Raw genomic sequence first — 14,487 nt, forward strand, 5'->3', positions numbered from 1 at the left:
ATCCAAATCCACCCTCTCTGTCTGGGGAGTGAACTTTCCTTCCTGCAAGCCTGTTTGGCACCCTGGCTGGGAGGGCAGGGCTGGGAAGCTGCAGGAGGCACCACAGCCTGGCCTGGGCTGAGGCTGCACAGAAAGAGGAGAAGAGGGGCCAAAGTCTCCTTCCAGAAAGCAAGTGGCAGCTCTGCACATCTGCACAGGGCCAGGAACCAGCTACGGCTCTGCTGAAATGGTCCCCAAGGGCTGGGGAGGGCACCAGCTGGGCACCAAGCACTCCTGGCACATGGCAAAACCCATCTGAGAGCATGGTAAATCCTTGCCATCACCTGCCTTGGGCTCCAGGCTGGTTTGGCTGCACTGAACCTCAGGAGTCCCCAGGCCTGCAGTCCTCCTGCAGAGGGGAGAACAGCTCTCACCTTTTCAAGGCAGGTTAAATGTGCTGCATTCCCAGTGCTTTGTGCCCTGTGGAGCAGTGAAGGCTCTGAGCAAACCCAAGCCATGCTCTCAGGAAGGACAAATAACATCTTTTTACAGCAGGGAGAGAAGACAGCAATGAGGGGTGCTGCCAGCAGTGACTCCAGGGAGCTGAGAGGGGTGCAGAGAAACAACAGTGGTGTCAGCTGTGGGATGCTCTGGGCACTGCCAGGACAGCCCAGCACCCTCATGTGCCCACCCTGAGAGGCACCAGCGCCAGGAATGGGGAACTGCCAGTGTGGGCCATGCCCAGGCCACTCCACACAGCTCAGGATAGAAACAAAACCCAAACCCCGAGGCTGTGAGTTAACCACCAAGGCAGTGAGCAAGGGCTGCTGAGAGCAGGCACCAGAGCAAAGGGACAAAGCTGGATGTCAGCAGAACCCTGGAGAAAGGAGAACAAGGCAGGGGCAGGAGGAAGATGTGGGAAGGCAGGAAGAGCTGAGGGAAGTGAGAGATTGCCCAAGGGCAGCAGCAGCAGCAGCACTGCCCCGTGCCAAGCCTGCCTGGGCCAGCACCAGCTCCGCGTCTGTCCGTGGAAATCACTGCAAGACCTCACAGCTCACTTTATCTCACAAGAGCTCTCTGGATAAAAGGGATTTAAGGGCAAAGCCTCCGTAATCCTTTGGGTTTGCTTTCTTTTAATACCATAAAGCACAAACCCAAACTTTCTAGTCAGGAAAAACATGGCTTTTGTTATGTTCTGAGTCACTTTTCCCCAGCAGCAAACAATGTGGCTTTTCAATTCAAGTCCCGAACATTTCAGAATGAAATGCTTTGCAAAGCCCTAAAGTAAATCACAATTCTCCAAGTCACAATTCCAGCTGATATAAACTCACTGAGGTCAGTAAAGAGACTGCATGTGACCCATCCTGCCTGGCCTGACTTGGGTGGCAAGATTGATAAAGCAATCTGTGGCTGAAATCAACTGAAGATGATGCAGCCAGCCAAGGAGAAGCCTGGGGTTTCATTATTAATTGCTGCAGTTCTGCCTAAAGGCTCCCTTAGCAGGAAGGGTGAGTGCATTCTGGGTGAGCTGTGCTGCCCTTGGGTGTCACTGGCCTGATGCAAAACTCAGCAAAATTAACTTTGCAGTCTATCTCAGGAGTTCTTTTAAGTGGACTATGGCCTGACTTTGAAGATAGAATCTTGAAGTAAAAGCTTTCTCCTTTCTTTCTTTTACAAGGTGTGTACCAAGTATTCTTAGAAATGTGGAAAAATCTCTCAGCTTCTCATTAAAATTACCCTAAACAACAGAGTTTTGTTCTCCTGTCAGAAAGATTCTATTGCCTTGTTATCATGCCCAATTCCCTGAATGAAAAGTGAATATCCCCAGTTAAATGAATCTCCTGAATCTCCTGCTCAGAGAAAAGAGCCAGTAAAAGCTCTCCAGATTTTGCTGTGATGGCACCAGAGCTGCATCACCCCCTCTGCAAACACAGTAACAGAGAAACCATCCAACCTCTGCCCACAAACCCAGCAGCGAAGGCTGCACACGGAACAGAGCACTCAGGACCCAAGCCGAGGAAAGCAAAACTTTCACAGACACAACTTCACAACTACCCAGGTAAGTGCAGTAAAAATCCCGAACTGTTGGGTGCTTGGAGCACATCCTGGTGCACACCAGGAGACCCAGCCCACACTGCCTGCACTGAGAGGGGAGCAGAGCCACCATTTGTGGCAATCAGGCCTGTGCTTCCTGCACAGGAACATCCTGCATTTGCAGCAGTGTTTCCAGCAGCCTCACTCTGCTCCCACTAAAATCAATGTTGGGTTTGCTGCTGCTCTCTGTGATTGCCGTGTCCAGCTGCACTATTAATTTTGCATTGATTTCCTCCTGCCAGAAACATGCTTTAATAAAAGAACCAATCAACCAGACTGCCAATGGCTGCCTACCTAAGAATAAGCAGGATATGTTCAAAGAAAGCTTTACTCTAACTTATGTTCATTCCTAAAGGCTAAATCAGCTGGCTCACAACAAAGGAACAGCATTGTTTAACTTATCAATGTCCCACTGTTCATCTAGAACATCTGCAATGGTTTTGCCTGCAGCACTACCCCATTCATTACAGGCCTTGATAGATTGCTCAATGGGCTTTTTTTTTTTGGTACAAAATGTACAAGAGCATTTTACAAAGTGGACTTTGCCCTGATATGAAAAAATATAATAAAATAATGAAGAAGTAATTTCAGATCCGCCATTTTCCAAACTGGCAATGGGACCTTCGGCAAAGGGAGACAAAATGGGACCAGCTCAACGTGGCACAGAGCAAGCAGAGGGGTCCTGCGGGTGAGTGGCCAAAGTGCTTTGCCATCAACCAACAACGCACCTAATGAGAGACCCAATCCGGCCTGAAAGCACAGCAAATGCCCACAGCCACCAAGGGGGCCACGCCAAGCAACAGCAGCATTGGGAACTCCCACCTCAGCCCCTCCCTCCAACAGAGCGGCCCTGAGAGGGGCACAGCACTTACCATCGTCCAGGTAGGCCTGGTCCAGGTTCTGCTCCTGCTTGACGGTGACTCCTGCCGGCAGCACGTCCTTGTGCTCGGTGCCCGGGGGCCCGTTCTTGGCCGCCCTGGCGCCCGGGGCCGCCTGCTGCTGGATCACCGTGGGGTACGAGCCGGGGCTCAGCCTCTGCGCCTGGCCGCCCTGCGCCTGGCCGGCCCTCGGCGCGCCGCCCGCGAAGCTCTCGCAGCACATGATGTGCTGGAACTCCTGGTGGCCGCCACACCTCAGCTGCTGGTTGGTCGGGGAGTAGTGGATGACGGGAGAGGGCTGCTGGTGGCCCGGGGAGGGCTGCAGCGCGGCCGAGCTCTGCGCCGGGGAGCCGGCGTGCACCAGCACGGACCTGTGCCCGTCCCCGAGCGCGGCCGGCGCGGCCATCAGGCCCGGCTGCTGGTAGCCCAGCTGGCTGGGGCTCAGGCTCTTGCTCCTCTGGTAAATGACAGCCGGGCTCTGCTGCTGGTACCGCGAGTCGGGAGAGGAGAGGCCTGAGCGCAGCTGCTGGCAAGGAGCCATGGTGGCCACGAGGCACGAGGGCGACTCGGTGGCCAGCGAGTGCTGTGAATAGTAAGGCTGTGTTACTGTCCCCAGAGCACTGTGCACTGGACTGCAGATTAGGGCTGGATCATAGTCATCAATGGGCTCTGTTTTGATGGATGGTACTAGAATAAAGCATGCAAAGGATGTTATTTGTAACCAGCTGAGGAGAAACAGACAGGTTTTCCTTGAATCAATAAGAGATTTAAGCCTTTTACAAGATTTGTGTATCTAAATTCATATGTCACAAGCACTGAGTTTAATAAATTACCCGCATGCAACCACAACAAAGATTCTTCAAAGCACTCTGTGCTAAGAGGTTCTTAAAAAATCTTAAATGCACTAATGAACCACAAATTGCTAAAGCTGAAAAATTCAACACTTCAGCTCCTGTTTTAATTCATTTAGGGGCCATTCTGGAACACAAACAAAATAAGAGGTCATAGATAGGTGTTTCATGCAGTACTTCCATCTCAAAGGAGACTGAATCAACAGAAATCCCAGGACATAGACAACTGCCCATCTTCCTGTCAAACCAAGTGACCAAAGGCAGAGCTGAATATTCTAGAGCTTCTGTCTCTGCTGCACAAAGTTCCCTCAGTGCTGAGAGCTGAAGACCTGTCTGACACCATCACCTAAAAGATCACGATTTAGTGAGAGTTGTGTGAATCCAGGTGGGGTAAATGATGGTCCTCTGCATTTCCAATGATTTTTTTTGCCAAATCTTCCCCAAAACTCACTACAGAAACACCACACAATGGAAACCATGCAGTGGTCATGCAAAACTCCTGTCTGGAAGTAAAGCTTCCTCCTCCTAAGTGGTCTATTTTAGGTTTTATATTGAGAGAGAAGTGTGCTTCTCAATACTGTTCCAGAGCACAACAATTTAGCAACTGTACAAACCCTTCACATTGGTGATACCCTATAGAGTTCATAAATTCAGGGAGAGGAGCAGAGATTTTCAGGCTGGAGGAGACCAAAATAAGAGTCTGAATGAATGTTTGCCTTTCCTTAGAGACAAGTCAAATTAAGACATCATTTGAAGCTTGCATAAAATCTGGTGGGGTTATTTTATGCTTTCTGCTTTCCACAAACACAATACTCTGGTTTTCTCACAAGATTTTCCCCCCAGCTAAAGCTGAGAAATTCTGGGAATCTCATTAGTAATCCTGTTGCATTTATTGTGACATGGCTCACCAATCCCCCAGAGGAAGAACATCACAAAAGCATTCATCTTTTTCTCAGCTAGCCTCACTCTGAAGAATATATATTGCTTGCCTGCCTCCATCCCAGGCCCTTTCCCAGATCTGATGTTTTCTTATTGCTGGACACGTCAGAGAAGGCAACACTGATGGTTTTCAGAGGGTCACACCGTGTCCCAGACTGAGCCTGTTCCCACTGAGGCTCTTGGCAAACTTCCACCAAGTGAATGGGGCAGCATCAGCCCATTGCCAGAATAACAGATCACTGACACCCCAAACTGATGGAAATTCCTGATCATAAATCACAGGTATCTTTTAAACCAAGCAGCTGTTGAGTGCTGAATTAAATTAGCAACATTTAGATCCTCAAAGAACAAGAAAACATCAGAGCAGAAAATCATATCCTGCTCATGAGCTTAGATAACAACTGGCTCTGTCCCTGAGAATTACCTGGGTGGTAGGTGAAATGCTGGGGTTGGCTTCTTTTCCTTTTGCCATTGATGACATAGAAGTTCACCTTGACGGCTGTGCGGATGTGCTTGTTCCTGTACTCGGGGATTTCCACAAAAAGCATGCTCTGAAATAAATACAGGGGACAGCAAGGATCAGCTCTGAGGCTGGCCAGGGGCTGCGGGGCAGCTCCCCCTGCTACACCTCCAGCCATGACAAGGGGAACTCCCTGTTCATCCCTATAAAGAAGGGTATGAGAAGAAAGGGGCAGATGGTGGAAGACCAGAAGATTTTTGGCACTGATAAGTTGCTTTCTATGGACTGTACCCCTCTTGCACTTGGAGAGAAGTCTCAGCTGCAAATAAAACATGAAATGGTGACAAATGCAGAAGCTCTGCCAATCCCACAGTGCCTGATAAAGGAGTGTGCACTGCAGAATTACCTCTTTTTGTCAGAGTAACTCAGTTATGCTGTAGGCTTTGGATTTACCCACAGGCAGACCCTGCTGCCTCCAGGGCAGGCACAGCCCATGGCAGAGGCACTGCTGGCTCCTGAGAGCTCTGCCTGCCCAAGCAAGGTCCCAGCAAGGGAAGAGAGGGGCTCCTTCCCTCCAAAGAGCACTGGAAATCCTGCAGGGCAAACCCTGATGTGCCACAGCAGCCAGGGCTGGCCAGGGGCAGCATCCTGCAGGGCCTGGGCTGGATGTGGGTGTGCAGGGCAGGATCCAGCAGGGGCTCCCTCGGGGGGCTCTGCTGCAGGAACTAATCCCTCCTGCAGCATTTGGCACTTGTTCATTGTGGCATTGCTGCTCTTTCTGCTCCTGATCTGCTCCTTGGAGGCTCCCCTTGAACACAAGCTGGAGAGGACACCCCCTGTTTCATACTCACAGGCTGGCTCTTGTCTTTGTCCACTGTTGCCTCCATCTCCCAGATCTGCTGCCCATCTACAAGAATACCACAACATTAACCTCACTGTGGGGTTTTTTTTAAATCAAAGAACTTATTAAAAAAAAAAAAGTGAGATACAAATCAAGGGCATTAAGTTAGCAAAGCTCTCAAGATGGACTTGATTTCAAGCACCTTCCCAGTCCCCACTGAAGGCACCAGCATTTCATTGAAACACATCACTGAACACTTCTCTCACCAGGAAAGAGCTCACATACATATTAAAATTCAATGTTTATGTAGAAATTAGCCAAACTGAGGAATGAAATATTTAGCACAGGTGCAACACCTGCTTTTTGCCAGGCCTGATTCCAGCCAGCCTGACTGGTGGAGGGCACCAGGAGATCACACAACTTGTGAATGGTCACCCTGGGTCAGCAGCTCAGCAAACTCTGCTGCTTTCAGCCAAGACCTCTGGGATTCCCACAGAATGCCCCTGGCAGCCCTAAAGCCGTGGTAAAACACCAAATATTCACTGCACTCAGTGCAAAAGCACTTCACTGCACGTGGGACAGCCTCTGCCCTGAACCCCTGCAAGCTTTGCTGCCCTTAGTTATTGCATCCATGCAGCTTGTCTCCATCCTGAGTTACACAAAATTACATTTATAGAGAAAATAAAATGTGATCCCCCTGTATGGAGTAGCACCACAGTAACCCTTGTGCTGTAAGACTGGATCAGCAGTGACAGGACATTCATTTACAGACTGGCTGCTTCCTCTGCTGACAAATATTCCTTAAGTATAAAAACATTTTTGCAGTGCTTTCTTTCTTTCTTTTTTTTAGATTTTAATCTTTACCCCTTTGACTTTCATATTCCATTGAGCCTTTCAGCCAAGCAATTTGCAGAAGAAAAATACTGATGGGAGGGAAACAAATTGCCTCATACCTTTCTGAAAGCTTGCTTTTAAACTGGCCAGGGGACACATATCCCAAGGACCTGATGGACTGGGAATGCTGCAGTCAGAGCTGCTGCCTGCTTTAGGGGAGCAGCTCCGCCTGCTTTGGGGTCCCCTCAATGGGCAGGACAAGGGGGAAAATCTCCTAAACCCAGTCCTTCTCACAGAGCTTTTTATTTTTCCCAACTCTTGGAAGTTCTGCAAGAGCTGCTTTTGTCCTCTGTTATTTAAGCACTTCTGCTTCTGGCAAAAAGGGAAATGAAAGAGTATTTTTAAATGCATTTTGCATTTCTTGTGTTGCTGTGCTCTTTGTTCTGCGCTGGGCCCAGACGATGAGCTGACAGATGTGCCAGGCTCTGGGGCAGCCTCTGCCCAGCTGTGGCCAGGACACAGCCCCAGGGTCCCTTTGGGGACAGAACTCACCTGTCCCACACCTGGACAGCTCTGCTCACACCCACGGGGACAGCAGCTTGTCCTGGAGCTCACAGCTCTCACCCCTGCCTTGGGATGGCTCCTGGGGCTGCTGTGGGGCAGGGGCACCAGGACCCTGCTGGGCTCCCTCAGCCAACCCGCCCTGGGCAGTGGGCACAGCCAGGGAACAGCTGGGAAGAGGCTGCCCCAGAGCCTGGCACATCAGGAGAGCCCAAAGAGTGGGAGTGTGGCCCAGCAGGAGATCCCAGAGCTGGGAGTGTGGCACATCAGGAGATCCCAGAGCTGGGAGTGTGGCCCCATCAGGAGATCCCAGAGCTGGGAGTGTGGCCCATCAGGAGATCCCAGAGCTGGGAGTGTGGCACATCAGGAGATCCCAGAGCTGGGAGTGTGGCACATCAGGAGATCCCAGAGCTGGGAGTGTGGCACATCAGGAGATCCCAGAGCTGGGAGTGTGGCACATCAGGAGATCCCAGAGCTGGGAGTGTGGCACATCAGGAGATCCCAGAGCTGGGAGTGTGGCACATCAGGAGATCCCAGAGCTGGGAGTGTGGCACATCAGGAGATCCCAGAGCTGGGAGTGTGGCACATCAGGAGATCCCAGAGCTGGGAGTGTGGCCCAGCAGGAGATCCCAGAGCTGGGAGTGTGGCCCATCAGGAGATCCCAGAGCTGGGAGTGTGGCCCAGCAGGAGATCCCAGAGCTGGGAGTGTGGCCCATCAGGAGATCCCAGAGCTGGGAGTGCGGCACATCAGGAGATCCCAGAGCTGGGAGTGTGGCCCAGCAGGAGATCCCAGAGCTGGGAGTGTGGCACATCAGGAGATCCCAGAGCTGGGAGTGTGGCCCAGCAGGAGATCCCAGAGCTGGGAGTGTGGCACATCAGGAGATCCCAGAGCTGGGAGTGTGGCCCATCAGGAGATCCCAGAGCTGGGAGTGTGGCCCATCAGGAGATCCCAGAGCTGGGAGTGTGGCCCATCAGGAGATCCCAGAGCTGGGAGTGTGTCCCATCAGGAGATCCCAGAGCTGGGAGTGTGTCCCATCAGGAGATCCCAGAGCTGGGAGTGTGGCACATCAGGAGATCCCAGAGCTGGGAGTGTGGCACATCGGGAGATCCCAGAGCTGGGAGTGTGGCCCAGCAGGAGATCCCAAAGAGTGGGAGTGTGGCACATCAGGAGATCCCAGAGCTGGGAGTGTGTCCCCATCAGGAGATCCCAGAGCTGGGAGTGTGGCACATCGGGAGATCCCAGAGCTGGGAGTGTGGCCCATCAGCAGACCCCAAAGAGTGGGAGTGTGGCCCCAGCCTTGCAGGCTTCCAGCTGCAAGGAGGGAGCACTGAACAACTCTGAATTTTTTCTCTCTTTTTTGAAGTATGTATCACTGCCCACCCCCAGGGACTGCTGCAAAGGCATGGGAAAGATCCCATTATTTAATGTCATTTAACATCAGCCTCCACTTTGGCCACTGCTATGTTTCATCTGTACCCCTGTTAATGCAGCCAACTCCTTGCTGTTGTTGAGACAGAAACAGAAAAGGGGGAGCCAAAATATTGAGTTAATCCAGCAAATCCTTGTCTGATTATGAGGCAGCAAATGCTCAATGGGGAGATTCCCCTTCTAGGTGAGCTTTGAGAAAAGAAACCAGCACAGTGTGTGAGGAACCTCCCCTCAATCCTAAACATCCCAAAGGATAATTTTTTAGAGTTCTCTGAGGAAAACAGGAGGGAAAAGGAAACAAGAAGACACATAATTAAGGAAGAGCTCTGATAGAGACACACATGGGAGCTGTCTCAGCAATGCCACATGAAGATGTCCTGACAACAAGGACAGCCAAGCAGGAATATTTGACACTGCTTTTGCTCCAGGCAGAATGTTTTCATCTTTGTTGCTGTACTGCTAAATTCAAACAGTCTGTGCAGATACAACAGCACTAACTTCACAAAGAAGGTGGAAATCAAAAGGATTTGCTGGTCCAAAATGCATAAACTAAAGTAGAAACGGGCCTCCAAGTCATGTGCCACATCCAAGGAGCCTGTGGAACACATGCAACCACAACCACAGGGGATTTGATTTAGTAACTGAGCCACTGAAACTGCACTAAAAGCTAATGAAGCCAACCATAAAAATCAAATGATGTTCAGGCTGAGTCCAAAGCCTGTGTGGGTCAAAAGGAAGAATGAGAAAAGGCAAACAAGAAGTAAATGTGTTTGGGGCTATCATTCCAACAATGATAGATGCTTCTGTTTGGATATATTCCATATTTGTGGCAGCTGAACAGGTTTCTAACAAATCTGTCAGCAGCAGCAATCACTGTTCTTTGAGCCCTGTTGGATTTAAGCACTCTGCAGTTCACTCCCTGACCTTTATATTCAATATGATGATGTGGCTCCATCTGTCTCACTGCTTCACTTCAGCTCGAGACAATCAATATTTGCTTTTCCTTTAACTGCTCTGGATGTGCACATTATGGGGAGCTTTTGGCAGGAGGGCAAGGGAGGCTGTGAGGAAAATGAAAAATACAACTGCATTCACAAGTCTCTCTCTCTCTACTTTAACCTATTCTTTTTCCTGGTAATGAAGAGAAAGCTTCTGATTATGCACACCCTGGGAGCTAATGGAGAGCAGGAGGAATAAACTGAGAAGTCTCAGGATCCCTTCAGGAAATTCTAAACAGAGAAAACCTGCACCAAACTGTCAACACATTTATCACCTTTACAATGTGCATAAATGCAAATACTTTTAGGAGGAAATGAAAGCGGGGGTTTGGAGAAAGCCCTCAGCAGAACCAGGATTCTGATTGTAAGGATGCACTGAAAATCCCAAGGCTGATGTGACAGTGGAGCACAGCCCCAGTGCAAACCCTGTCACAGCAAAGGCCCTTCCCTGAACCCAGGGGGTGCCTGGGCACCAGAAATGTTTAGCTCTGAGCAGGAGGCTGTGCTCGACCCTCCAGAGATCCCTTCTGGCCTCAATTACCCCATACATGCCACAATGGGGCAAACAGCTCCTGCTTGGAAACACAGGAGCCTAAACCCAGCTTGATTAATAATTTAATCCAAAGTCTACAAGTGCAGATAGCTGCTTATTGCACAGAATTAAAGCTGCCTCAGCCATGGACAGGACAGAAGGCTGTAAGGATCACTGAGGAGCCCAGGGCCAGGTCTGTGTGTGTGGTGCCTTTCAAGCTGTGCCTCCAGCACAGGGAATCCAAGCCCTGCCTCTGGAAAGGGCAGCACTCAGGATGATAAAATATTCCTGGATTTAGACCCGGAGGTCTCACCAGCCATGGCTGCCTCGTGCAGTATTTTTACTGTTGTGGTTCCCTGCTCATTTAATGGTTTGTCTTAGTTGGCAAGTCTTTAACACCACAGGTCAGTGAAATGTTCAGGAAATAGAGATTTTTGTGCTGCTTCAGGGCTATGAGACTTAGCATTAAACCCCGATGAGAGATCTGATTGTGTCAGCACTCTTTGGGGGAATGAATGAGTTGTTGGAAGAAAGTAATTCTACCCTTCCTAACCCAAACTGCCATCATACCAAAAGTCCTGCTTCAAACTGGGGGAAATCAAAACGTCAGGCTGCATTAGGAACATTCTGGGTGATTCTCTGCAGCCCCTTATAGGACCCTTTTTAATTAGCCAATTAAAGCTTTTCTGAACCAGTTACAGCCTTTACACATTATTCAGGATCCCTTACTCATGACTTTGGGGTCAGTAACTAGCAGGGAAACAAACTCACTGCTTTATTTGAACAAGCATGACTGATGGACTGAGAGGCTCAGGAAATGTTCTTTGCAGTTCTCTGCAGCTGAAGACTAAATATACTATTGTGCTGATTCTGGATGGGATTCCACGCCTGCATGTGATTTTAGGCCTGCAAAGGTACACTGCTTTTCAGTCAAGCATTACACAAATTACCTAATGAACAACCTGTTACTGGTTCCCCAGAGAAAGGCAGCCTGGTCACCAGAGGGGCAGCGCTCTGACTGCACACTTCTGAACATTTCTGCACACTTCTGAACATTTCTGCACACTTCTGCACAGTTCTGCACAGTTCTGCACAGTTCTGAACGTTTCTGCACAGTTCAGCTCTGCACAGCTCCCCCTGGGCCTGCAGGAACTGTCCCCATTCACTCTGATTCTTGGAAGGACTTCCAGAAAAGCACAATTATCTCTGTCAGCTTTTATCAGTAGATGACAGACATCTCTGGAACACAAAGAAGGGTTTTTAGAGCCACCCCAAGAACAAAGGGAGGGCAGTGAATGGTTTCCAGTTGGACAAAACCACTCTGGGCAGCAGAAACCTTATGAGGAACCCTCACTCAGAGTCTCTGCTGCTCTGGACAAATTCCAGACAAATTCAGGGACAAATTCTGATTTCAGCTGGGAAGTCACTCTGCTTCAGGCCAGCACAAGGCTGCTCAGCATCTAGTCCTGAGCAGTTGTCTTCTTCTAAGCTCTTCAAAACCATTTTCAAACTTTACAGCAACTCAGCATGAGTGTATTTAAAACTCATGAAAAGCAGAACCATTAAATTTATTCCTGAGCTTCATTTTCATGGATTTCTTTTTCTTTCTGAAGCAAGACTGCCCACTGCAGTTAATGGAGCTCTGTTTGTTGAGAGCAGAGGCCAGTGCCTTCGCTGCACTGAGGACACAAGTTTGAGTCACCAGGGCTGGAGATACAAGGCAAGGTCTGGGAGGTAAAAGGGCAATGGATTACTCATCCCCCAGCCAGCCCAGCCCCAAATCTGACATTTTGCACAGTGAGAACAAGTCTAGAGGCGAATTCTCTCCATCTATTGTTGAGGAATTCAATTCCCATTAAAATAAAACATAAATACAGTAGTTGAACAGCAAAGCAGGAGGAACAGTATTTCATTCCAGAGCTCTTCCAAATGATTCCTTATGCCAATTCATCAGAATAGATTTGTTGTTTTTTTAAGATTATAAGTGTGTTTGTGTGTGTGTGTGTATATAAATTATTAAACAAAAGCTTCTCTCAAAATAAAACCACTGGGAACCTCCATGTAATAAAATGAGTCACACCAGGATGCGATGACTAAGTGGGAGAACAGGGAATTCCACTCCCCATGCCAGCTTTCTTCATGATCAATTTTCTGTCAACAGGTGATGGGAGCTTGTCTCTCTGCCTTTTGTTTATGCCAAGAATTATGATTATTTTTTAATATTCTCCCTAAACAATTAAGCTGAATAATCAGGACCAGGCACACTTCCATCAGGCGCCCCCATAGTAAACAGTGAGCCAGGGAATCCAGGCCAGCAGTGGCTGCCTGTGTTAATAAGGATTTACCAGCTGTAAAATTCCAAAATCTTGTGTCATACGGGGAAACCTTCCAAAACACTGGATTCCACCCTGTCTCGCTGAGTCTCCAACAGCTATGGCAACTCCGTTTCTGCAGCCACACTCTTCTGCATTTTTCTCTGGGTGAGCCCTGGATTTTTTCCTGTTTTGCAGTGTTTTTTTGGAATCCCTGTTTTTTTGGAATGCCCCGTAGGGTTACAAGAACACCTGGGGAGGCAGCATATCCCAGCCAGGGGGAATCCTTTGGGGAGAAAGGTTTGCTCCCTTTCAGCAGCTACAGCAGCAAGGAGAGGCACAAGGTGCCCCATTACCCTGAAACTTTCTAATTTGCACAGCAGAACCTGCCAAACCAATCCTCCTGCTTAATACTCATTACCCTCACAGTCAATATTCAAAGTTGTTTATTTGCTCAAGTAGCAAGCATCTTTTTTGAATGAACCTGGGAAAACACTGATGGTTTTTTAAAAAGCTTTTTGTCTATTTTATCGTGAATTTGCCTGAGGAAATTGCATCATTAATGTTGCACTATTAGGTTCACAGAGTTAACTGCTGAAAATCATTTGCTATTTTCTGCACTCCCCAGGAGGTTTTGGATCATTCATGAAACTGTCAGACTTCAGAAAGGGCTTCAGCTCCCTGTTTGGAGCACAGTGAGGAACTGACCTAGCAAAAAGGGGAACACTGCTGTAGACAGAGCAGGAATTTCCTTCCATGTCTCCCACAGAGAACACGATCCTACCATCAAACCCACACAGCAGCAACCTTCTGTCCACATTAAACCTGCCCTGCTGCCATCCCACCACCGTGTCCTGCAGTGCATTGTCCTGCAGGACTCCTGGGATCCCCTGGCACACGTCCCATGCCTTGTTTCCAGCACGTGGGGCGCAGCATTTGGGCACTGTGCACACAAAACCTCAACCAGCACCCAGCCCTGCACACCCCAGCCTGAGCCTGCAGCCAGGACACGTCCAGGTGTGTCCCAGGACACGTCCAGGTGTGTCCAAGCACCACTGCTGGGCTCCAGAGCCGGCCAGATTTACCTTGTCTCATTTATTTTGTTATCTTGTGGCTGTGCACACCTGGGGGCCCTGCAGCTGCCCCAGTTCAGAGGGCACGGGCAGCACCTCCTCTCCTCACCCTGCCTGGCCCAAGCTGCAGATTTCTGGTGGAGCCTCTCCAAGGATGGACGTTGTGTTTGGGCCGTTCCTCCACCACCCACATTGTCCTAGAGATGATTCACCATGTCCATGTGGCCACCAGAAGAGTTTGGCAGGGGAAATCACAGCCCATTTGCACTTTTCTCCCCGAGAAACACGAACCTCCTCTATCACTGACAGCTGAGCAGCAGTAACCAGTACACAACTGGGAGTAAACACAATGCAGCCAGCATCTGACTTGCAAATTATTACATGACAATTAAAATAAATAAAAGGGGGAATTCCAGATCTTGTCTTTTTTTAACTGCACTGTAAGATCTGGGCCCCAACCAAACACTAACACCCTCGACCTTCACCCTATTCCAAGTCCTTGATAGCTCCAAGACTGCTTTTCAAGCTTTCTCTTCCAGATCAGAATTACAAGAATACAGTCCAATCCAGTTACTTCCCTGACCTACTTTAACTTAGCTGGGCTCAGTTACGTGTCTCCAAGTTCAGATCTTCAAACTCCATCAGCCAAACTCTGCCTTTGTGTGCTGGGCTTAGGGAATTCATGAGCTCCCCTGGCTCACAGCAG

The 14,487-nt window shown here is 49.3% G+C and overlaps 1 protein-coding gene across 1 annotated transcript in view; it reads right to left on the reverse strand.

The window, feature by feature from the left end:
- NFATC2 (nuclear factor of activated T cells 2) overlaps window positions 1-14,487 on the reverse strand; it is a 120,952-nt gene that overhangs the window by 71,710 nt on the left and 34,755 nt on the right. Inside the window, exons 7-9 of the mRNA XM_054274882.1 lie at window positions 6,053-6,108; window positions 5,166-5,292; window positions 2,946-3,638 (exon numbers count right to left, since the gene is read on the reverse strand). Coding sequence (XP_054130857.1) covers window positions 2,946-3,638; window positions 5,166-5,292; window positions 6,053-6,108 — 876 coding nt within the window. The remainder of the gene's footprint in view (window positions 1-2,945; window positions 3,639-5,165; window positions 5,293-6,052; window positions 6,109-14,487) is intronic.

This window comes from Melozone crissalis, unplaced genomic scaffold (assembly GCF_028551555.1).
Source record: "Melozone crissalis strain CALT ecotype California unplaced genomic scaffold, PUWL_Pcris_2 ptg000017l_1, whole genome shotgun sequence".
NCBI lineage: Eukaryota > Metazoa > Chordata > Aves > Passeriformes > Passerellidae > Melozone > Melozone crissalis.